The 23,145-nt window shown below is 45.3% G+C and overlaps 1 protein-coding gene across 1 annotated transcript in view; it reads right to left on the bottom strand.

The window, feature by feature from the left end:
• The window catches only part of MBTPS1 (membrane bound transcription factor peptidase, site 1), a 90,589-nt gene that overhangs the window by 2,347 nt on the left and 65,097 nt on the right, over positions 1–23,145 (bottom strand). Inside the window, exons 17-22 of the mRNA XM_075940324.1 lie at positions 18,191–18,315; positions 13,836–13,913; positions 8,716–8,856; positions 5,806–5,937; positions 4,504–4,630; positions 3,033–3,163 (exon numbers count right to left, since the gene is read on the bottom strand). Coding sequence (XP_075796439.1) covers positions 3,033–3,163; positions 4,504–4,630; positions 5,806–5,937; positions 8,716–8,856; positions 13,836–13,913; positions 18,191–18,315 — 734 coding nt within the window. The remainder of the gene's footprint in view (positions 1–3,032; positions 3,164–4,503; positions 4,631–5,805; positions 5,938–8,715; positions 8,857–13,835; positions 13,914–18,190; positions 18,316–23,145) is intronic.

The raw sequence follows: 23,145 nt of genomic DNA, 5'->3' as shown, positions 1-23,145 counted from the left end.
CGGATCCACGTAAGTCGGGGACTGCCTGTCCTTTAAAACGGGTTCTTGAAGAGCATATGATGTCACAGTGGAGGAAAATTCCATGAAGGTGACACACTATGTTCAAACCGAAGACTGCTAATGACTCTATAGCTCCTCACTCCGCTTCTCTTTCTCAAAATATTTTTGAGTCAATTATCAGGTCAGTGCAGTTAGGTCTTTTTATCTTAAAGGGAGCTGCTATCCACAAATGTTGAGACAAAACAGATACCAGAATAAGATTTAAAAAGCTATTGCAAAGACTATCAACATCCATCAGTTAACACCCAAACAAAATAACCGATGTCCTGCAAAGATCATTCATTACAAAAAGTCTCATTATTACTTTGGAACATTATCAATATGCACTTCAGTAGACAAAGATTAAAGCTAATCTATTTTTACTGATTTAAAAAGCGTCTCTTTGCTGTTTTGAGAGGCATCATCTAGTTGTCCGTGGCTGCCCAGAACAGGATGAATGCCAGATGAACATAGAATCATAGAATGCTAGAACTAGAAGGGACCTCAAGAGTCTAGTCCCCTGTCCTCACAGCAGGACCAAGCACCATCTAGATCAGTGATTCCCAACCTTTTTCCCATGAAGGAACCCCTAAAATAATTTTTCATATCCCGAGGAACCTCTACCTATGAAAACGTTTGCTTGGCCAGAAAAAGTTGACAGCGGAGAGCGCAATTCAATTACTGCTAAATTATTGTCTAAGAAAATTTATTTGTAAAGAGCTGTTATATATATATATAATGTCAGCTTACATCGTAAGAAAATTTTTTTGTATTTATTTATTCCACGATTTCTCATGGAACCCCTGACAATGGTCTGAGGAACCCCAGGGTTCCGCAGATCCCTGGTTGGGAAACACTGATCTAGATCATTCCTGACAGATGTCTATCCAACCTGCTCTTAAATACCTCCAGAGATCGAAATTCCACAAGATAGTACAGGTAACATATTACATAAAACTGTAGATTAGTTTGAATTTTTATAGTATCAGATTCTGTGTTTGCTTAAACTACACCAAATGTTTGCTGCTGTTTCATTTCTATGGACGAAAAGTTCTTCCAATTTTTTGTATACTATGAAAAGACTTACCATTACATCAGATAACATGAGACCACTGAATGAGAATGATGAATATACTTACAAAACTTATGGAAATGCATACAACTTTATAAGTCCCCCAAGCATATTCAGTTGCATTTAAATCACCTTATTTTATGGTAGACAACTTAACTAATTTTATAATAGATCTTTAAATCTTAAAAAATAACATGTATTTGTTAAATTCTATGAGTTAGGGTTTTTTTTTCACCACACACTGAGGTAATAAAACTCATGAACAGCAATTCCTATTCTGTGCTGATTAGAGCACAGTGGAGTATTGTGTCCAGTTCTGGGCACCACATTTCAAGAAAGATGTGGAGAAATTGGAGAAGGTCCAGAGAAGCGCAACAAGAATGACTGAAGGTCTAGAGAACATGAACTATGAAGGAAGACTGAAAGAAATGGGCTTGTTTAGTTTGGAAAGGAGAAGACAGAGGAGACATGATAGTGGTTTTCAGGTATCTAAAAGGTGTCACAAGAAGGAGGGAGGAAAATTGTTCTCTTCAGCCTCCGATAATAGGACAAGAAGCTATGGTCTTAAACAGCAGCAAAGGAGGTTTAGGTTGGACATCAGGAAAAACTTCCTAACTATCAAGGTGGTTAAAACTGGAATAAGTTGCCTAGGGAGGTTGTGGAATCTCCATCTCTGGAGATACTAGAGCAGCCTAGACAGACATCTATCAGGGTCCTACTGTGAGGGCAGGGGACTGGACTCGATGACTAGGGTTACCAGATGGTATAACCAAAAAACAGACAACCCCCCCCAAAAAAAAATTCTGTTGGGGGAGGGGGGGAAAGAGAGACCAAAGATGTTGAGGAAAAAAAAGGACTCCGAGAGTTAAGCACAAAAAATAAAAATAAAACAGTATTAAAACAGCATGGCCCTTTCAGTGCGTGCAGAGTCAGAATAGGGATAGGAACAGGGGAGAGGTTGAGCACTAAGACCCAGAGAAGGCATTGCTTCCCCTTGATCTTTAGACTGTTTGCTGGCAGCCATTTTGTTTTCTTGATCAAGCCAGAACGCAGCTTCCCTGCGGAACCAGGTAAGCGGGGGTCTGGGAGCATCAAGGGCCCGGGGGGAAACGGGGAGGAAGCAGGGGGCTGGGCCCAGTTGCTAAGTATGTCGTAGGGTTGCCAGGTATCTGGTATTTTTGCCTCATGGCAGGGATGTTTTGAATTTTTTACCAAACAGGAGGCGAAAATACCAGACACCTGGCAACCCTATCGATGACCTCTTGAAGTCCCTTCCAGTTCTAGTGTTCTATGATTCTAAGCTGAAAGCCACAAAGTTATTACAAACAACTGCCAGTATTGCTTTGTCTCCAATTAGCCAGTTTTGTTAACATTCACTTCAAGGGTATTTCGAACAAATGACAAATATATGAAAGTTAATTTTAAATTTCAATACAGCAAACTACTGCACTCCCTGACATCTATGAGGCTATGTCTAGACTGCAAGCCTCTTTCGAAAGAGGCTCTTTCGAAAGATAGTTTCGAAAGAGCCTCTTTCGAAAGAGAGCGTCTAGACTGCACGTTGAACTTTCGAAAAAGCGGCTTGCTTTTTCGAAAGAAAGCATCCAGTGAGTCTGGATGCTCTCTTTCGAATAAGCCCTATTTACATTGAAGAACGCCTTCTTTCGAAAGAGGAACTTTCGAAAGAAGGCGTTCTTCCTCGTGAAATGAGGTTTACCGCCATCGAAAGAAAAGCCGCGTTCTTTCGATTTAATTTCGAAAGAACGCGGCTTGAGTCTGGACGCAGGGGAAGTTTTTTCGGAAAAAGGCTACTTTTCCCGAAAAAACCCCTGAGTCTGGACACAGCCTGAGTGTTTTATACCTTTCTAAGAAAATGTGTAGAACCTCTCTCTCTTTGCCCCTCAGAAAAATTAATATTTACCTCCCGGAATGTCCCATGCTCCACTTTCTCCAGGAGATAAAGGTCTTACTTGGGGTCGGTTCTGCCGAAAGCTAGGTAAAGCCACTTTATCCAAGTCAATTGACAATAATTTTTGATGTTTCCAAAGGTTGCTGGAATAAATTAGAATATAAAAGCATTTACACATGAAGTCCAATGAACTCTGCAGAAATGTTATAAATGTAATTATGTAACACCAGATTTACCTGCAATTGCTTGGATACTTAACTCAATTTTTGTTTTACTCTCGCAAATATCTAGCAGATATGTTGAAAGCTTCGGCCAGCAGATGGCTCCCTACTTCTCAAAATGAGATCCTCATTGTTCGGCTCCTTAACTCAATTAATTTTTGTTTTTCCTCATTTAAGTGAGTGAAAATGAGTGGGGCTGGTGATGAGGGGTTCAGTATGCAGCCCACCCCGGCGGAAAAGGACAACACCAGCCTTCTCTCACCACAGCAGCTACAGCTGGGGGAGGGGTGTAGGCAGATCCAGGTTCAGGTTTGCCTTCTCTCTGCATTCCATAGCCAGAGTGAGGAATGCAGCAAACTGTGACTACCTAACAAAAGGGAATTAACAGACTTACCCGGCCAGCAACGTGCCCCGTACGAATCGGGGAATGGAGTGCGGGGGTGAGTAGTGGAGCTTCAAGGCCTCCTGTCCACCCTAAAGGCAGACCCAGACCAGGAGGGGTGATACACTTCCAACCGGCCCCTTTCACCTGCCTGGTGACTGTTTTTTCTGTATGGTTTTATGGAAAGCAATTCCAGTTTGGGCATATCCTTACTTTGATTTAAGTTACAATGAGAGGGAGCTGCATACCGAATTTGGTGGTCCTAGCTCCTACCATTTATGAAGAGTTCTTGAACAAACAGGCAGACAGATACACACACAGATGGACAGACACACAGACTCTCTCAAATATTAAGTAGATTATATACAATTGGCATAAAAAGAAATCATATAGAAAAGAAAATATATGAATCAACAAATAACTCACTAAATTGGATACACAGATTCACAAGAATAAAAAATTAAAATCAAATGCTGTAGGAATGAAGTTCATTAGTGGACTATTAATGAATATAGTGGCTTGGCCACCTCTAAACTACCAATAAGTGACGTAACGAAAAGTAGAGTAAACCAAAAAGTGATTTGGAAATATTTTCTGGAAAAAAAAAGTTGAATCTTCATTGTTACTTATTTGCAAAATCATATTAATTATAGTTTGGGGGTATTCAGATAATGTGCATTTGTGGAAAAATCTTTAAATCCCAAAGTTTTATAAATTATAGTATTAATGATAAGTTAGCTAAAATGTGTAGCAGAAGTGAAGTTTCAGTCATGCCCTCAAAAAATAGAAAAAATACCATGACTCTTTGATCAAATGACACTTTGATCAAATTAAATACTAAAAATTTCTTATTAAAACATTTAAAAGAATAAATAACAACCTGGGTGCAGTTTCATTCAAAGGCTGAGGTTTGGCCCAGGACAAGTGAGGACAAGCTGGAAGAGAACGGGGCTTTGGGTCTCCCAAGTGAGCCTCCAGCACTTTTGAATACCGATGAAGATGGTTACCTGTAATTTCATATTATACAAAGTTTACACCTGAGAAACTACAAGGATAAAATTAATATTTGTGCAAGATTTTAAAATATTTGTATCATCAAACAGCACTATGATTAAGAAAAGGAGTTTCTTATATAAAATGCCTTAGGGCTAAACCTCATTCTTATAAATTAAACAGAAACTCATAAAACAGAATTATGAATGTACAATCAATTGATAGGCAAGTTTTAAATCAAGCATATTAGATAAAACTGAGTGTTTCAAATACACTCGGTATCTATGAATTGGTATTTGAACTTAAAGGAAAAGCCTATATTAGGAACTAGCAGACTTACCCGGTGTTGCCCAGATCTTTCAGGGCAGAGCCTTTCAGATATGGGGACCAGAAGGCTGGTGGCTAGGGGCTTGTTCTTTCCCACCCTGGCCACCCTCAAGACTACCTGGGGCCTGTTTCTCTCCACTCAGACCAGCCCCCAGCTGTCAGGGGCCTGTTCTCTCCCCCCAGCTTCAACGCTGCCGCCAAGGGCTGCGGGGGGGAAGGCTTGGGGCAGAGGGGCTATTTACCCGTGTGCTGGGAGGGAAGATGGTGGAGCCCCAGCAGCCCCTTTGGCCACTCCCTTGTGGGTACAGCTGCCCCCAGTGGCCACTCTGCAGGACAGAGCTCCCCTGCGGGCTCGATGCCCTAGTGGCAACTCTCATATCATGTCCCTCTGAAAGCAGCCCCTTTCCTTTGCATGTTATAGAATGCTGTGCCTGTTCTGGGTGCAGAGAAAAACCCCTCTGGTTCTCCTGGCACAACCAAACCCTGACCTTGCTTTAAGTTATGAGAAGAAGAAGCTGCATACAAAATTTGGTGGCCCTACGTCTTACCATTTAGGAGTTCTTGAACAAATGGACTCTCGGACACATAGACAGATGAACTCTAAAATATCTATCTATATCTAGATAGACAGACATATAAATGTGACAGTTACTACTCCAAATGCTATTTGCATACAGTGATATGGATAACAAAAACTGTATATTAAAAATTACTGCTTTGTGTTTTTCATAATAGCTGAAGTCTTTAAATATGTAAATACAGCAGAAAAAAGGAGGGACTCCCCGACTATTCTTGTGTTCTTAACACTGAATGTTCAGTGTATAACAGAATTAAACTAACACTAAGTATACAACACACTCACCTTCCATCCTCTCTGGAAGAAAGTATCCTGCTCCTGTTGGAGGTCGTTGTCTGCTTTCAGAATGACTGAGACTTGGTGGCATCACACCATAGGAAGTGTACTGAAGAAGAGAATCTAGTAGCCAAAAGCAATCTGTATGGATACAATGGCCCCCCAACCCACCAAAATACATTAAAAAATAACATATATTATGATACAGTTTGGACTTTAGAATAAACAAATGATTAAAAAAAGTTTTAACTAATGAATTTTAACTAATGAGTTTGAAATAATTTACCTAATGCTTTGAAATCTGGCCAATTCCTCTTTGTTTTACAAGCAGTACAAGTATTATCCCTGTTCAGTTTTAACTTTGGCTATGTCTATACTGCACCCTTTTTCTGCCTAAGCTTATGCAAATGAAACGCAGAGTAGAATACTGCCGTGCTTCATTTGCATAATTAGGGGCCATTTTTGCGCAAAAGCCTCGTGCAAAAACGGCCTCTAATTAATTTTGCAAATGAAGCGTGTCGATATTCTTCTCCGCGCTTCATTTGCATAAGCTTTTGCGGAAAAAGGGTGCAGTACAGACATAGCCTTCCTGTCTGAACTTAGCAAAACGTATACCCCTAGATGCTGGGAGTAATTTAGTAGCTGCATCAAGGATGGGAACTTTGGTTTCGGCAAGATTTAGAACTTCTGATACCTCAAGCAAGATACTCCCCAAGACAGCAGGTCATCTGTGCATATGTAGAAGTCACCAACTGTCCTGATGTGAAAATAGCCTTAGCTGTTTTTACATAGACAAAATATTTTTGGTGGGAGATATTCTAAAGGGCAGAGGTTCTCAACTTGGTACTATCCCAATGTGATTCCAATATGGAAAAGGGGGTTACAGAAAAAATCTGGAAATACTTGAGTAACAAATTTCTTTATTGTTCCTAAGTGCTTGGTTCAAATGTCCCTAAAGCTATTTTGATCTTGCTGTAGAGCTTGCTCTAGTTAAAATTAAGATCACAGGTCTGAAGCTCTCTGAAATGTTAGTTTGTAGAATACAGGCAGTCCCCGGGTTACGTACAAGATAGGGACTGTAGGTTTGTTCTTAAGTTGAATCTGTATGTAAGTCAGAACTGGCCAGCAGTGGCTGAATCAGTAGTGCCCAGAGCGGCGCTGCGGGACCAACCGGCAGCGCCCCAGCTGCTCTGCCCCAGGGTCCACAACAAAAGCCTGGTCTGCTGGGGGGGGGGGGGGGGGGGGCACACTAGGAAGCCTAATCCGAACTATCTAGTCCCGGCACGGGGTTCGCACTAGCCGGCTTTTAAAAATGGTGGCGCCGGCTTTATGCTAATGAAGCCCGGGAAATTCAAATCCCGGGCTTCATTAGCAAATTCCGTATGCATACATTACCCCCCTAGTTCGAACTAGGGTGGTAGTGTAGACATACCCTAAATTAGCTATTATCATTCAAGTCTATCTAAGTCTCGCAGTATTCAAGAGGTACAGATGTTTTCTGCGATTTGTGGCAAATGTCATCCACTATCAATTCGTAGCTCAAACTGCGTATCTTATTTCGAGTTCTGGTGCAGTGTGTAGAAGCACCCTTAGAGATTAACAAAAATATATAATTTGTTAGTCTATAAGGTGCTACAGGACTACTCTTTTTTTGGGGGGGATGCTATTTCGAAATAGCTTATTTTGAAATAAAACACTATTCCGAAATGTCACTTATTCCTCGTAGAATGAGGTTTCTAGGGACATCGGAATAGTGAGACTGAAATAACGGGCTTGCTGTTATGACATAGGATAGCTATTTCGGGATACTCTGGTATCCCAAAATAGTGCTGCAGTGTAGACATAGCCTAAGGTGCTACAGGACTACTCTCTTTTTTTTTATAATCACTCATGTGAGGGATCTTAGAATTCAAATGCTGAGGGTGCCCTCGTTGGTGCCAGTACTCCTACCCCTCATGAAGAGTAAGGGAAGTTGACCTGCTGTGGAGAGGGCGGCAAAGTTTGAATCAAGGTACATCAACTCCAGCTACTCAACGTAGCTGGAGTTGCATATCTTAATTCGAACTTAGTCCCAAGTGTAGACCTAGCATTAGTCTCACAAGGGAAATGGCAGAAAAACAACTGTTTTGGAATTTAAAAATCTTAGACTAGACAAAGCACTTGATAATGAACCATAAGGAAGAATCATGGTTTGCAGAGAAATAGACTGTGTGATCTTTTGCCCCTGATTGGTCTTTTGCCCCTCTATGATTCTGTTACCTATCAATTTAAATAGTTAACGATACAGCAAGAAGCTATATTTGATTTCTCACAGGTACCATTGGTTGCTCTGTGTGAGATACAGAGCAAATTAGGACAGCATACCTGGGAAGTTAAGTTGTATTATAAATTCCCATTGTAATATGTTTTAGGGGGGATAAAGACCAATAAATCCTTACATAATGCTAGACTTACTGATGATAAACAGTAATGAAAAACACATTTTAAAATAACACTATAAAAATAGACTCATGAAGTCCAATATTGTGCCTACATTACTCCAAAATCAAATTTGCCCTCAATTTACAAGTAAAAAGAAGTTTGTTTGTTTTTTTTAAACCGCTAATCCTGGAAATCCACCCTCATATCTCAAAGTAATGCTATGTTCTATTAGAAACAGACAGGAATCTGTATAAATATAAGGATCAGATCTGCTGGGTATCATAAAGTCATTTTACATAGTCACTGTCCTATTCATAACTGGATACATAGACAGAGCATATTCAATCCAGCTATGAGTGATCAGATTATTCCAACTGTTAGAGGCATTTAGATTTTTTTCGTAGCAAGCATTCATTTTGCTGATGGGAGCTGTAAACCATCTAAGCACTGGTGTCAGTATATCAAAGCAATTCGTTCTGAATATCAGAGATCATATACCTTTTTGCCGGTGGCTATCATCTAAGCAGTTAGAATCTCCGTACAGAACTATTCTTCCTCCACCTTCAGAAGGAATTTGGTAGAGTCCCAAAATGGGGACATTTTCAACTATAGCAGTCTCCTGCTTTAAAACTTCAAGACCTAAAACAACAGAGGGAGAAAGAATTTAAAATTTTACAAAAAGCCATATGCAAATTTTAACATCTCTCACCCCCACACAAACTCCCAGCACTTTAGAAGCTATAAATAATAAATATTCAAGAAATGAATTAATCTGGCTCTTAATTTGAGATTAGATTAATGAGAAAATTTCTAAAGATATTTGGCAACAGAATAATAAAACTACTCCAAGGACCTACTTTTCTAACACTGCCATGAGTTTTTAATTTTCTTTAGTGCAGTTGCAGAATCAAGACTCAAGCCTTTAGCTGGCTTTAATACTCGGTATTGAAAAATCCTAAAATTTCACCTACAATTTACCTAGCATCTCAAGTTTTAAAATAGCAGACAAGTAAGGTTTTCTATACAAGTTTTTTCCCCCATTGGAAAGAATGAATTTTTTTAAAGAGTTTAAAATGATGTTATTCAATTAATTTCTTGTAAGGGTGTTTAAACACTGACAATTACAACACATTCTGCTTAACATCCACATGTATAACTACCATGTTTAAATATTATTAGAAGTTGAATAACGTTAATGTAATTAGAAGCAAGAATACAGTAGTCTCAAAGTAAGACATTCCCTCTCTGTAAAAAGAGCAACAAAATGATAAATAAAAAGGTTCCCCAGAGTGGGAGTTGCGCTCACGGGCCCTAACATACCCCTGCCTCAGCTCCTTCACCTTCGCTCTGACCTGGTCTAAGGTGCAGGGATGGTGGCCTTTCCTTGCAAGGTCATCAGCCATTCTGGCGTAAATGTCAGCGTTCCTCTGCCTGGACTGTGGGGCCTGAAGAGACTCCTCCTCAGACCAGAGCTCAAGGAGGGCTTTTATCTTGGGCCCAGACTAGAAGGGTGCCCGGCCTTTAGTGCCCCTGGCTTCCAGCAGGGATGTGTCCCTGGAAGGGCCAGAGGGGTCTTGGGGGGCTTGTCCCTGGGACATGGCTCCAAGTGGCCCTACCAGGAAGAGCTGCGCAGTCAATGTCCTGGCTGGAGCTGGCTTGCTGCCAGAATGCTAATCCTGGGTGCCTATGCCTTTTAAAGATGGCTGCAGGCAGGAACAATAGAGTTGAAAGCTGTGGCAGGAGTGTCCACCAGGGCTTCTTCCTGGAGGCCTTTATTTTTGACAAATTCTTCCCTGCATCCACACTTACCTTTTGTCGACAGAATTCTGTTGACAAACGCATTATTCCTCGTAAAACGAGATTTACCGCCGTCGACAAAACTGCCACATTCTGTCGACTTACTGTCAACAGAACATGGCGGCAGTGTAGACACAAGTATAGTTTTGTCGACAAAATCCTGTACTCTAGACACACCCAAATTGAATCTCTTTCCAAGTATTGAAATTAAGTTGTCTGGTCTATAATTCCTTAACAAAGGGGTGGGCAAAAGCCGCTCAGCGGGCTGGATCCAGCCTACTTAGGGCTTTGATCTGGCCTGCAAGGCAGTTCCAAGTCCCACCCCCAGCGCAGCGGTCAGCAACTTATGGCATGTGTGCCGATTTTCAGCAGCACAAGGGAGAGAGTTCAATCCCGCCCCTCCTTCCCCAGGCAGCTGTTAGAGAGCACTCCCTCCTCCTGCTGCAGGTTAGGCTGTGGTGGGAAGAGGCAGTGCTGGAGCTGAGGCTCCTTAGCAGGGACTGAAGGTGCTGTGGCTACATGGTCCGGGGCCAGCCCTGGAGGCGCCACTGCTATGGCCGTGCAGTTTGGGGCTGGCTCTGGAGGCCCTGGAGGTGCTACTGCCACAGCCCATGTGGCTGTAGTGCCAGCCCTGGACTGCATGCTCGTGGCAGCGGCGCCTCCAGGGCTGGTTCCAGACGATGTGGCCATGGTGCCTCCAGCCTCAGATCTCATGTCTGCAGCTATTGCTGCAAGGGGAAAGAAGCTAGGTAAGGTCCCCCCTCATGCCCAGACCCCACCACCCCAATCCCCTCAATTCTTTCCCCCCACCAAGATCCAGCACCCCTAGCTTGCTCCAACACCCTCCCTTGTTCCTGAACCCTCTCTCCTGGCTGTACACCTCACTCTGCTCCTTCATCCATGTTGCTCCTGAACCCTCTCTCTCCTGGCCACACACTATACCCTCTCTTGTTCCTGCTCCCTTCACCTGGCCAGAAACCCGACTCCCAGCCTGCTTCTGCACCCCACCTTCCTCCCAGATCCTGCATCCCATCCCTATCCTACTTGCTGGCAGCCCTGTCTTGCGCACTGTAACCCTCATTTTTGTCCCTACCCCAGAGCCTACGGAGGTCCATAAAATCCACTAACTCCAGAACCCCAGAAAAATAAATCTGCTCTTTGGGAAGCCCTGAACTTCAGTCTCCCCCTTCCCTTCCCTTCCCATCACCCCGTGAGGCTGGGGCACCAAAGGAATGAGGTGTCTCAGTTGGGGCCACATCAGTGAGTGTTGGGGGTTGTTAGAGAAGTTTTTTTGCTTCTCACTTGTGTGGTCCCCAACTGATTTTTCTGTGACCCCCGACCCAAAAAGGGTTCCTCGCCCCTGCCATAAATAAAACATGGAAACCTGTTGTGTTGGACATAATATTTTACTTTATGTAAAATGAAGTTTGATAAACTAATATGAGAAAGTTAAAATGCTTTATCTGTTTCATAATTTAAATTAAACCGTTTCCACTAGCTGCAGCTTGTTCAGAAAATAAGGTCACCATACCCAGCCTGCCCTTGTCTCCCCTCCTTCCCCCAGCACACAGATCCATGAATAAGTCAAATCTCAGTACGCCACTTCTGAAAGGTTGCTGACCCCTGCACTAAAAAGAAAGATCTGCATCTTAATGTATTTATTAATGAAGCTGCTGTAAGTAGGACTATTATTGCCTTTAAAAGTATCACAGGCACTCAGACTCATACATAGAGTGGAGTAAGTCAAATCTAAGCACCACCTCTGAAAGATTGCTGGTCCTTGCCCTAGCGCGTTGCCTGGGAGCCAGAGATGTGCGAGCCCTTTCAACTGCTTCTATTTAAAGGGCTCGTGCTTGCTGGGTGGCTGTGTTGTCTGGCAGCCACCGGGCAGGCACAAGCCCTTTAAACAGAAGCAATTGAGAGAGCTCTCAGCTCTCAGTCACACTGGCCGGTTGCCTGGGAACTGCCCAGGAGGCTTGAGCCCTTTCAACTGCTTCTATTCAAAGAGCTTGTGCCTGCTGGGCAGTTGCCAGGCAACAGGTTAGCAGAGGGGCCAGGAGCTATCAGTCACGTTATGGGAATTCTAAGCCTCCTCCCCAGACAACTCTGGAAGGAGGCTTGCCCCCAGCACCCTCCCCTCTGCTCCAGGTCCCTTCCATTGGCCAGAAGCCAGGGGGCAGGGACCCCAGGCCAAGCAAAGCTCCTGGCAGGGTGGTTCTCAGCCCCACCCCTTCCACTTGAGGCTCTGCCCCTTCCATTCACGGCCCACGGCCACTTCCAAAATTTGGAAGTGGCCCCCCTTCCAAAATTATTGCCCACCCCTGCCTTAGCTCTTAATTCCTGCTTTTAAAGATAGGTAATATGTTTTTCCTTCTTCAGTCCTTAGAATCTCATTTTTCATGAGTACTCAAAGAAAACTGATAACAACAAAATCTGATACTTTTTCAAAACAGCTATAGATGTAAAACAAATGCATCACCTGCTTATGGCTTTGTGATAGATAGGAGGCGTGCTGCCCAGCACCCAGTGATTAAGGAGTTAAACTCAGGTAGATAGCAAAGGTGTTGGCAAGGGGCCAGAAGAACCAATAGGGATAACAGTGCTGAAATTTGAATTGGATATAGCTACCTGGTTTGCTCTTTTCTTTGTGTTATTCTAAGTAAGGACTGGAGAGAACAGATGCAGGGACCAGAATTATCATGCCTACCCGAAATATTGGACATGGGAGTAAACCGGACCTGGAAATATGAATCAACTTGGATCATGAGTACAGGGAAAAGTGTATCTAGTCATGATCAGGGTATTTTTTCTTTATTTTGGTTGTTTGGTTTGAACGTCTCTGTGTGAATCTATGCCTTCCCTCCCCCACTCACTATGTAAGAGTTGTTCCCAGAGATTTTCTCTGTGTTTTAATTTGTTTTACTTAGTTGCTCAGTAACACCTAGCAATCAAATATACTTTATTAAGTATCTCTCGTTTTGTTAATAAAATCACTTTTTTAAGGTGATGATTTGATTCTTGTGTCCTGGAAAGTAACAGGGTGTGTGTGTTTGCATGCCTAGACTGAACTGTTAGCCACCAGAGATGGTAGCTTGTTTTTCTCTTTTTTTTTCAAGCTCTTTTGAGGCAAAAGAGGTTAGGGTACCCCGTGAGAGGAATTCAAGTATTCCCCCATGTTTTCTTTTTAGAGTAAATCACTTGGTGGTGGCAGCTCCCCCTCCTCCCCCCCGAGCCAGTGCATCTGTGATGGGGAGTTTTTGTAAGCAGAGCCTATGGGGCAAGGTATTCAAAGTTTCTTGTGGGCCTCCATCTTCTGCACTCGCAGTGTCAGAGACGGAATCAGCCCTGACAAGCTTGGAAAAGAAAAGCCTACAATATAGCAAATCCGACAGTATCAAGTGTGACTTTGAAGACATTTAGACTTCAGCTATCTCTAACTGAAGTGTACAAGCAACAGTGTGAACTAAAACAGCACAAAACCATGCTCAGAAAGGAGACTGATAATTACCCAGATGCGCACACAATTTCTGCTGCATCTGTAACTGTAAATACAGATACACAGTGAGAGTAGTTATTACAATAAATATTTGCGTATATTTGCTCCATATACCGTGTTGTATCAAAAGCATGCCTGAACCTGGTTATAACAATACTGCATGAATTGCTTCTGTAAGAATGCTATACCAAAATAAGCAGAATATCTACTGATTTGCTATGTATATTTTTGGTAACTTTTGCATTTAATTATCAATGTTTATCCGTGTATCTATCTAGAAACCATTAATAAAAAAATAAAAAAATAAGGAAATGCAACTGGATACCTTGGTCCTTAAAAGTGTGTGAAATTACAATGCCATCTTCTGGAAACTTAGCAATACTGCATCCTGATGCATAGTTCACTGAGGGGAAGGGGGGAAAAACAAAAAACATGAAGTTATAATGCACAGGCTAAAAATGCTCTTATTATTCAGTTAGCTGAGACATCAATAAAGAAATGCATCAATCATGCTTATATGAGCTGTCACGCTCTTACATTTACCATAAAATCACAGTCAATGGGATTTTTTTCAATTAACTATTAAAGCATTTCGAAGCAAAGCTTTCACATATTTAGCTTCATATACTTCACTTAAATGTTTTTCTGTTTTAAAAGCTAAAAAAGATGTTATAACCTTTTTCAAACCCAGAAGAGAAGCTTAATTATTTTTTCCTTTACAAGCCACTGTTACCACTACAAATTAACACTAATTAAAATATTTTAATATCTCATATGAAGGATAATTATTACTTGTATTCCAGCTGCCAACACCAACCATCAGGCATTGTACAAACTGTTCCTGACCTGAACAGCTTACATTCTAAATAGACAGGATAGACCAGACCTGGGCAAAATACTGCTCGCGGGCCAGATCTGGCCCTCCAAGCCACAGGATCTGGCCCACAGAGGCAGTGGGGAGCCCCAGGCAGGCTCCCCCACAGCCCCGCACGCTTGGCAGAAATGTGGCTGTTTTGAAATGGGGGGGGGGATTTTTGGAGCCACCTTGCCCCCAGCACATTCCCATTGCCTGGTTTCTGGCAGAAACCAGCCAATGGATCTGCTTGTTGGAATAACAGGCAGCTAAGACGAATCATGCCCCCTCTCCTGGGCTCAGTTATTCATGAAGCACATGCCCCAGCAAGCAGGCTGGCTGGAATGTTTTAAGCTCTGCAGGCAGGCAGGCTAGTTTGGCAGCTGGCAAGTAAGTCTCTTGGCCACAGCCTGCTTCTGTGATGGTCCTGTATAGGTGGGTGGAATACAGATATGGCTGCGAGGTGGACCTTGATAGAGCTGAGGGATAGACCGGAGTTGTGAAGGTGTAGTAGGTAGGTGAGTATAAGTGGGATTGCCATCTGCATGGGAGTGCAGCATTGAGACGAGCACCAGCTAGTGAACCGTTGCCATTTTTGAGATTTTTTTCCCCCTCATTGCAGGTCTATGACTGTTTGTGAGGATCATTTGAACTTCTGGAGGACACAGGATCTCTGTCATGGTTAACCAGCAAGAAGCCATGCATGTAGGTTAAGATACTCGATGACAGGGTGCCGAATCTTCCCACTCATTCTGTTGCTTGAGCAATGACGGAACAGGAGGGAAGCGATGAGGGAAACTCTGGCCACGTGTGGAAGAGTTGGATACCAAGTCTGTCTGAGCCACCGTGGCGCTAGCAGTTTTACTTTGGCTCTGTCCTGTTTTATTTTGAGTATCACACTCTGGATGAGAGGGATTGGTGGAAATGCGTATGTAGAGGAGTATCCCATCTGATGCTGAACACGTCCCCTGGAGATCCAGGGCCCAATCCCGCTCTGGAACAATATTGAGGGCACAGTGAATTCCTGTGTGTGGCAAAGAGGTCCAATCATCTGCGGAATAGATGGTTGATGGCCATTTTGTTGATCTCCCACTCGTGATTGAGAGAGAAGTTTCTGCTGAGCTTGTCTGCTAACACATTGTCCCTGACTGGACATTGTCCATTGCTCGTCTGGAGTCCACATTCTTGAACAACTTGGTTCTGTAAATGAGCCCCCCAACTTCCTAAAGAGGCATCTGTAGTAATTGTAAAGGTTGGGGGGGGGGGGGGGTTGCGTTGAAAGATACAATGTCAATTTGTGTCCACTAGGTAAGAGAGAGACTTTTATCCTGTCTGGCATGTTAAGAGACTTGTTCAGTGGGTGAACATGCGGCCTGTACGCTGTCCTAAACCATGTCTGCCACGGTCTCATGCACAGGCATGCATAAGGTACCACAAAGGTGGTGGCTACCATGTGACCGAGGAGGGTTAGGCACTGCCTGGCAGTTATACAGGGACTGAGCCTTGAATTGCTGCGAAGCCGTGCTGTGGGAGCGAGACTATCACAGTTACACAGTCCAGGTGTGCCCCTATGAGTTCTGGGGACGATTTCAAGACCTTTCAAGAACTTGTAAGCAATGGGGGCATGATTGTGTCTGCTGTCGAGGATGGAGAAGAGTGCGTAGGTATGGGGGAACATGAGGGTTGCTACACACCCGTAGTAGCCATATTGTCTTTTCCTTCTGAAAATTCGGACCTGTACGACGAGTGTAGGCTGGGAAGACAAGGTCAAGTGGACGACTGGTATTGGTGGCCTGGTTGGGGAGAGGGTTGCTGTCTGAACAGAGCCCATGGGTCCCAATAAGGCCAATTTGGTGGCATGAATGGCAGTATTCACTGCTGTTGCCACTGATGGGTCTGTATGGGTTTAGGTGAACAGGTCTTGGCCACTCGAGGTTGGGGCAGATCTTCCTCCTCTGTCACTAAACTGTGCTGACATAGTTGCAGGAGTACCAGAGAGCGAAATTTTTGATCTGTCAGGGGTGCCATCAGTGCCGAAGAGCAGAGTTCCTGGCATCAAAGCTACTGAGAGCTCAGTTGTTGTCGTGAACTGTGGCATGAAGGGAGGTGGAGCTATCAGCCGCACATCGCTGTGAGGGGTCAGTGCCGGTAGCGAATAAGGCACCATGAGAGTGGCTAGCCCTTTTGATCGCTTAGCCGGTACTGGCTGTTTTGCGGGCTGCATATATGCCGCTGACGGTGCTGGCACTGAACGCGGTGCTGACGGCGGCCGCTTTTTTTCTGTTGGCGTTAGCTTGAGGTGCTGGAGTGAAGGCTTGATCAGTGAGCCTTGCTGTGTGGCTCTGAGGAGGTGCGTGTCCTCTGCTTGGTCTCCCGGCTTTTATGGGAACTAGCAGTAGAGCTTTTAACTACCCCTCCTGGTAGCGTGGAGGCGGCAGTATTGGCTTTTTGCTCGACCATTTAGTGGTCGGGGATGTAGACCCCAAGGAATTGTGAGCCCTCTTCCTCGCTGAGGGAGATCTTCCCTGGGTGATGGGGCTTGTAGGAATAGCCCTTTCCCCAACATCCATCTCCTGTGGACTCTGCCTGAGTGGTGTGTTTGAAGTAGAGCTTGCAGGGAGTTTCAGTGCTCTCTCCATTTGTAATATGTGGAGCTGAAGCTGTCGAGCTCTCCTTGTGCGCTTATTCAGTTTCCGGCAGTGCTGACAGCACTCTATATCATGGTCTTCACCCAGGAAGTGGACACAGAGAGAGTGTCCGTCTGCTACAGATATGGACAGACCGCAGTTCAAGCACTTTTTAAACCCAGAGGAGCTGGGCATGTCCTGGGTAATGTGCCACAACAAGGGCTGCCGCTATACAAGCGGAAAACACTGCCTGACAGGAAACACTTTTTTTTTTTTAAAGAAAATAAAGAAATAAATGAATATATTGAATAATAGGAAAAGAATAACTGAATGAGAGTAGAAATTTTTGCTAGTGAAGATGAGAGTTGAATGTGTGAAGGCAGCTGCTGAACAGCGACCAGAAATGGCCGCTGTCAGAGAAAAAGTTAAGAGCCAGCTGGGGGGTGGGGGAGAATCTCCGACTGGTGGGTGCAGCGCCGCTAGAGCACCTAAAAGTGGAGTACCCACAGGGACACTCCTCAAAGAAGAATGGGAAATTAAATGTCCACGGTCAACCAAAAAGCCTGTGCCAGTCATAAACTGACGATAGATTTTCTTAGCCCGAGTCCAGTGTCGTTCACAAGGCCATATGTCATAGAAACGATAATCTCAAACAATGAAGCATATCAATCTCTATGGGGAAACATATGTATATAAAGATTATGTGTAGAGTATTCAAAGAGCAAGAGAACAAGATGTGCTAAAGAACACCTAAAAATTACATAACCTGTCAAAAGTGAAATGTTTTGAAGAGTGACTCCACATATGAAATTTTTTTAAAGAGAAAGAACTTCAAAAAACAAATTAAAATAAGTTAAAATAGGACAAACCTGAACCTTGATATCTGTGTATTTAACTAATAAATAATTATAGTTTTTAAAGTAAAAAAAATACATAAAACACTAAGAACCACATCTGCAATGCTAATACAAAGACCACCAAAGAGTCTATTATACAGATATCAATCTAAAATCTTCTAAGAGACATTTTCAAATAATGTCATTGGGATGTTAGAGTTGCAGTACCCTGCCCTGAAAGTTACACATGCCATATATAAAGCCACACACAGCATAAAAAGCCACACATGCCAAGTATAACAAACTATTTCCCCAATACATATATTATTTTTTGAGTAGTCAAGTACTGGATTGCATGACTTACTTTCATGGTTTGCCATGGTGAAATCCCCTTCGTAAAGCCCATCACTAAAAGCCATATTCCAGACAGAAAGTAGATCATTGAGAGCTGGAATATTAGCACCTCCAGTATCTGGCATCCACCACTGCCTAAAAAAATTAGAACATGGCATGGGTTATTAGTATAGAAGATCTAAAATTTTGTTTCATAACATAAGTTCCTCTCCCTGGATGATATTCAGAATGCACCAAAGCTACCAGTACCAAGGACTTCAATATTAATATTTATTTGATAGTGACAATTTTAACACTAAGCGTGACATTATCTAATTGAAATATTAGGCATCTGATTAAAATGTAGCACATGGCCAGAAAGGGTGTTAACCAGCTCATAGGCTGAATGACCCAGAGTCAACCTTTAATGACTTGTTAGGAAAATGTGTAAATGATATTACATTAGGGTAGAACAGAACTTTGAAATGCAAACTTGCATTGTTAGGGCATTGGAATGGTAGGGTGTTTGCTCAGGTCTTGGAATGTGAACAAACAATGCTTGCCTGCTCCTACACATTTGATTAAAGATCAGAAGGGAACAGGGGTATGAAAAGGTTAACCAGTAAGCATCACCTTAACAGGCTCTGGTTAATTGCTGGGGGCTGAAGCAGCTCCCCACCTGCCATGGGCAGAGGACTGCTCCAGCCCTGCAGAACCACAGGTGAGCACCAGAAAGCTTTCATGCTAGCTGCTACCCATTGGGTCATAAGAACGTAAGAATGACCATACTGGATCAGACCAAAGGTCCATCTAGCCCAGTAACCCGTCTGCCGACAGTGGCCAATGCCAGGTGTCCCAGAGGGAGTGAACCGAACAGGTAATGATCAAGCGATCTCTCTCCTGCCATCCATCTCCACCCTCTGACAAACAGAGGCTGGGGACACCATTCCTTACCCATCCTGGACAACAGCCACTTATGGACTTAACCTCCATGAATTTATCTAGTTCTCTTTTGCACCCAGTTATAGTCATACCCTTCTTAACCTTCTCAGGCAAGGAGTTCCACAGATTGACTATGCGCTGTGTGAAGAAAAACTTCCTTTTATTTGTTTTAAACATGCTGCCAATTAGTTTCATTTGGTGGCCCCTAGTTCTTATATTATGGGAAGAAGTACAGTAAAACTCCATCCAACGCTCCGGCACTCCTGGTGGTCTGGCACCATCAGGAACCCGGAAGCAGCTGGACAATTGGAGCTGCTCTGTGCCCGGCTTCCCCGATTCAGCCATGCCTGAAACTGACCAGCAGCTGAATCGGAGAAGCAGGGGGCAGAGCAGCTGGGGTGCTGCTGGGTTGGTCCCGTAGTGCTGCCCCTCGGGGCTGCAGGACCAACCTGGCAGCACCCCAGCTGCTCTTGGGGATGCCTGGGGCAGAGCAGCTGGAGTGCTGCCGGGTTGGTCCCGCAGCGCCGAGGGAGGGCGCTATGGGACCAACCCGGCAGCACCCCAGCTGCTCTGCCCCAGGCGTCCCCAATTCAGCCGCTGCTGAAACTGACCAGCAGCGGCTGAATCGAGGACGCCTGGGGCAGAGCCGGACTATCGGAAGGGGGGGCTATGAGGGGTCCAGAGTGGCATCCCCACCCCACCCCACCCCACCGCAGACCCCTCATAGCCCCCCCTTCTGATAGTCTGGCATATCTGATAATCCGGCACCCCCTGGGTCCTAAAGGTGCCGGATTATCGGAAGTTTACTGTAAATAACTTTTCCTTGTTCATTGAGCTTTATGGTTCTATGATTCTAAGTGACCTTAGAAGGCCATCAAGTCCAGCCCCCTGCCTAAGGCAGGACCAATCCCAATTAAATCAACCCAGCCAGGGCTTGGTCAAGCGGAGACTTAAAAATCTCAAGGGATGGAGACTCCACTACTTCCCTAGGTAACCCATTCCAGTGCTTTACCACCCTCTTAGTGAAATAGTTTTTCCTAATATCCAACCTAGACCTCTTCCACTGCAACTTGAGACCATTGTTCCTTGTTCTGCCATCCATCACTACTGTGAACAGACTTTCTCCAGCCTCTTTGGAACCTCCCTTCAGGAAGTTGAAGGCTGCTATCAAATCCCCTCTCACTTTTCTCTTCTGCAGACTAAATAGACCCAACTCCCTCAGCCTCTCCTCATAGGTCATATGCTCCAGCCCCCTAATCATTTTGGTCACCCTCCACTGGACCCTTTCCAATACAGGCAGTCCCCGGGTTACGTACAAGATAGGGACTGTAGGTTTGTTCTTAAGTTGAATCTGTATGTAAGTCGGAACTGGCGTCCAGATTCAGACACTGCTGAAACTGACCGCCAGTTCTGACTTACATACAGAATCAACTTAAGAACCCCAGGCGTCCCCAAGTCAGCTGCTGCTGAAACTGATCAGCAGCTGATTCCAGGAAGCCCGGGGCAGAGCAACTCTGCCTCGGGCTTCCTGTAGTCAGCGCTGGTCAGTTTCAGCAGAAGCTGACTTGGGGACGCCTGGGGCAGAGCAGCTGGGGTGCTACTGGAGCAACCCAGCAGCACCCCATCTGCTCTGCCCCAGACGTCCTGATTCAGCCGCTGCTGAAACTGACCAGCAGCGGCTGAATCAGGACCTGGGGCAGAGCAGCTGGGGTGCTGCCGGGTTGGTCCAGTAGTGCCCACGGGCGCTGCAGGACCAATCGGCAGCGCCCCAGCTGCTCTGCCCCAGAGTCCAAAACAAAAGCCTGGTCTGCTGCGCCCTCCCCCCCCCCCAGCAGACCAGGGACACGGGGAGCAGAGCCGCAGCGGCAGCGGGGTGCCGCGCCTCTGAGGCGAGGGACCCCGCCACGGCTGTGGCTTCAGTCTGGGTGCCTGTGGTCTGCTGGGGACGGCCCCCAGCAGACCACAGGCACCCGGACTGAAGCCGCAGCCGCGGGGGGTCCCGTGCCTCTGAGGCTTTGCCAGAGCAAAGCCTCAGAGGCGCGGGGAACCGCCGCTGCTGCCGCTTCAGTCAAAGCAGCAGCAGCGGCGGTTCCCCGCGCCTCTGAGGCTTTGCTCTGGCAAAGCCTCAGAGGCGCGGGACCCCCCCGCGGCTGCGGCTTCAGTCAGGGTGCCTGTGGTCTGCTGGGGACCGTCCCCAGCAGACCACAGGCACCCAGACTGGAGCGGCAGCAGCGGCGGTTCCCCGCGCCTCTGAGGCTTTGCTCTGGCAAAAGGTGCTCTGGCAAAGCCTCAGAGGCGCGGGACCCCCCGCGGCTGCGGCTTCAGTCCGGGTGCCTGTGGTCTGCTGGGGACCGTCCCCAGCAGACCACAGGCACCGGGTCTCAAGGGGCAGCAGCAGCGGTTCCCGCGCTTCTGAGGCTTTGCTCTGGCAAAGCCTCAGAAGCGCGGGAACCCGCCCGGTGCCCCTGGTCTGCTGGAGACGGTCTCCAGCAGACCAGGGGCACCGGAGCAGCTTACGAACGGGGCTTTCTCGCCCCGACTTCCGGGGCGAGAAAGCTCCGTTCGTAAGTGCGGATCCGACGTAAGTCGGATCCGCGTAAGTCGGGGACTGCCTGTACATCCACATCCTTCCTGTAATTGGGGGCCCAGAACTGGAAACAATACTCTAGATGTGGCCTCACCAGAGCTGAGTAAAGAGGAATAATCACATCTCTGGATCGACTGGCAATGCTCCTCTTAATGCAACCTAATATGGAGTCGAAGTCTGCTTTTCTGAAGTCCAAGGTGTGTATTTTACTACTCTCTTTTCTTCCTTTGGTCAGGATCCTGAAATCTACCATCTCATGATCACTGCTTCCCAGGTTGTCACCCACCTCTACAGCAGAACTATCACCATCCATATCTGCTGTCCTTGAGAACTCCCTCTCTAAACTCCCTGTTTGCAATCACCTGCTCACTTTCTCCACGCGACTCATGATTTTATAGACCTCTATCATATCCCATCTCCTCTTTTCCAAGCTGAAAAGTCCTAGTCTCTTTAATCTCTCCTCATATGGGACCCGTTCCAAACCTCTAATCATTTTAGTTGCCCTTCCCCTGGAGAGATGCCAGTGCAACACTCTATATATGACTCTACCACTGCTTAATTCCTTCTTGTCAGGTATTTCAACAGTGGGGAAAGACGTGTGGGTATGGAATAGATATGAGCAACACTTCTCAAAGAAAAGGGAGTTACTCACTTTATGCTGTAATGACTATTTTTCGAGATGTGTCCCCCCATGGGTGCTCCACTATTGGTGACGCGTCGCCCATATCCTCATATCAGAGCCTTGCAAACCAGTTTCCCCCATTGGGCAACACATCTCCCAGTGCTCCCCACCCCCACGCGTCTGACAAATGCAGCCCAACTCCTCCTTTTTAGTTCCTCGTCTACACCCGAGTAACTAAGACTCCAAGCAGAGGGAAGAAAAGGTGGGCCATGGAGCATCCACGAGGACACATATCTCAAAGAACAATTGTTACTGCATGAAGTGAGTAACTCTCTTTTCTTCTTCGAGTGATGTCCCCGTGGGTGCTCCACTGTTGGTGACTATAGAGCAGTATTAGCCTTGGATGTAGGGAATCGGAATCATTGTTTGGCAGTGGTGGACAAAACTGCAATGGCCACCGCTGAATCAGGTGCAAGTTGTGGTAGTATCACATAATGTTTGGCAGAAGTGTGGTCTGATGATCACGTGGCAGCTTGATAAATGTCTCATGGGGATACTGTTCAAGAAGGCCATGGAGGCAACTGTAGCACGAGTAGAATGTGCTCATGGTGGGTGTTGTAAGGGCCTATTGGCCAGAGTATAACATCTGACTATGCAGGTCGATATCCACTTTGAGATCCGCTGGGGTGAAATAGGAGCACTTCTCGAGCGTTCAGCAATAGAAATAAAGTCACCGAGATTTACAAAAGGCTCATGTTCTAAGAAGAAGGCCAATGTTTGTCAGATATCCAGAATATGCAGCATCCCATCCCTTGGGGCTTTGGGAAAAAGGTAG

The sequence above is a fragment of the Pelodiscus sinensis genome, chromosome 12, assembly GCF_049634645.1.
Source record: "Pelodiscus sinensis isolate JC-2024 chromosome 12, ASM4963464v1, whole genome shotgun sequence".
Lineage (NCBI taxonomy): Eukaryota > Metazoa > Chordata > Testudines > Trionychidae > Pelodiscus > Pelodiscus sinensis.
The sequence above is the reverse complement of the archived record's forward strand: the minus strand, read 5'-3'. Positions and strand labels throughout refer to the sequence as shown.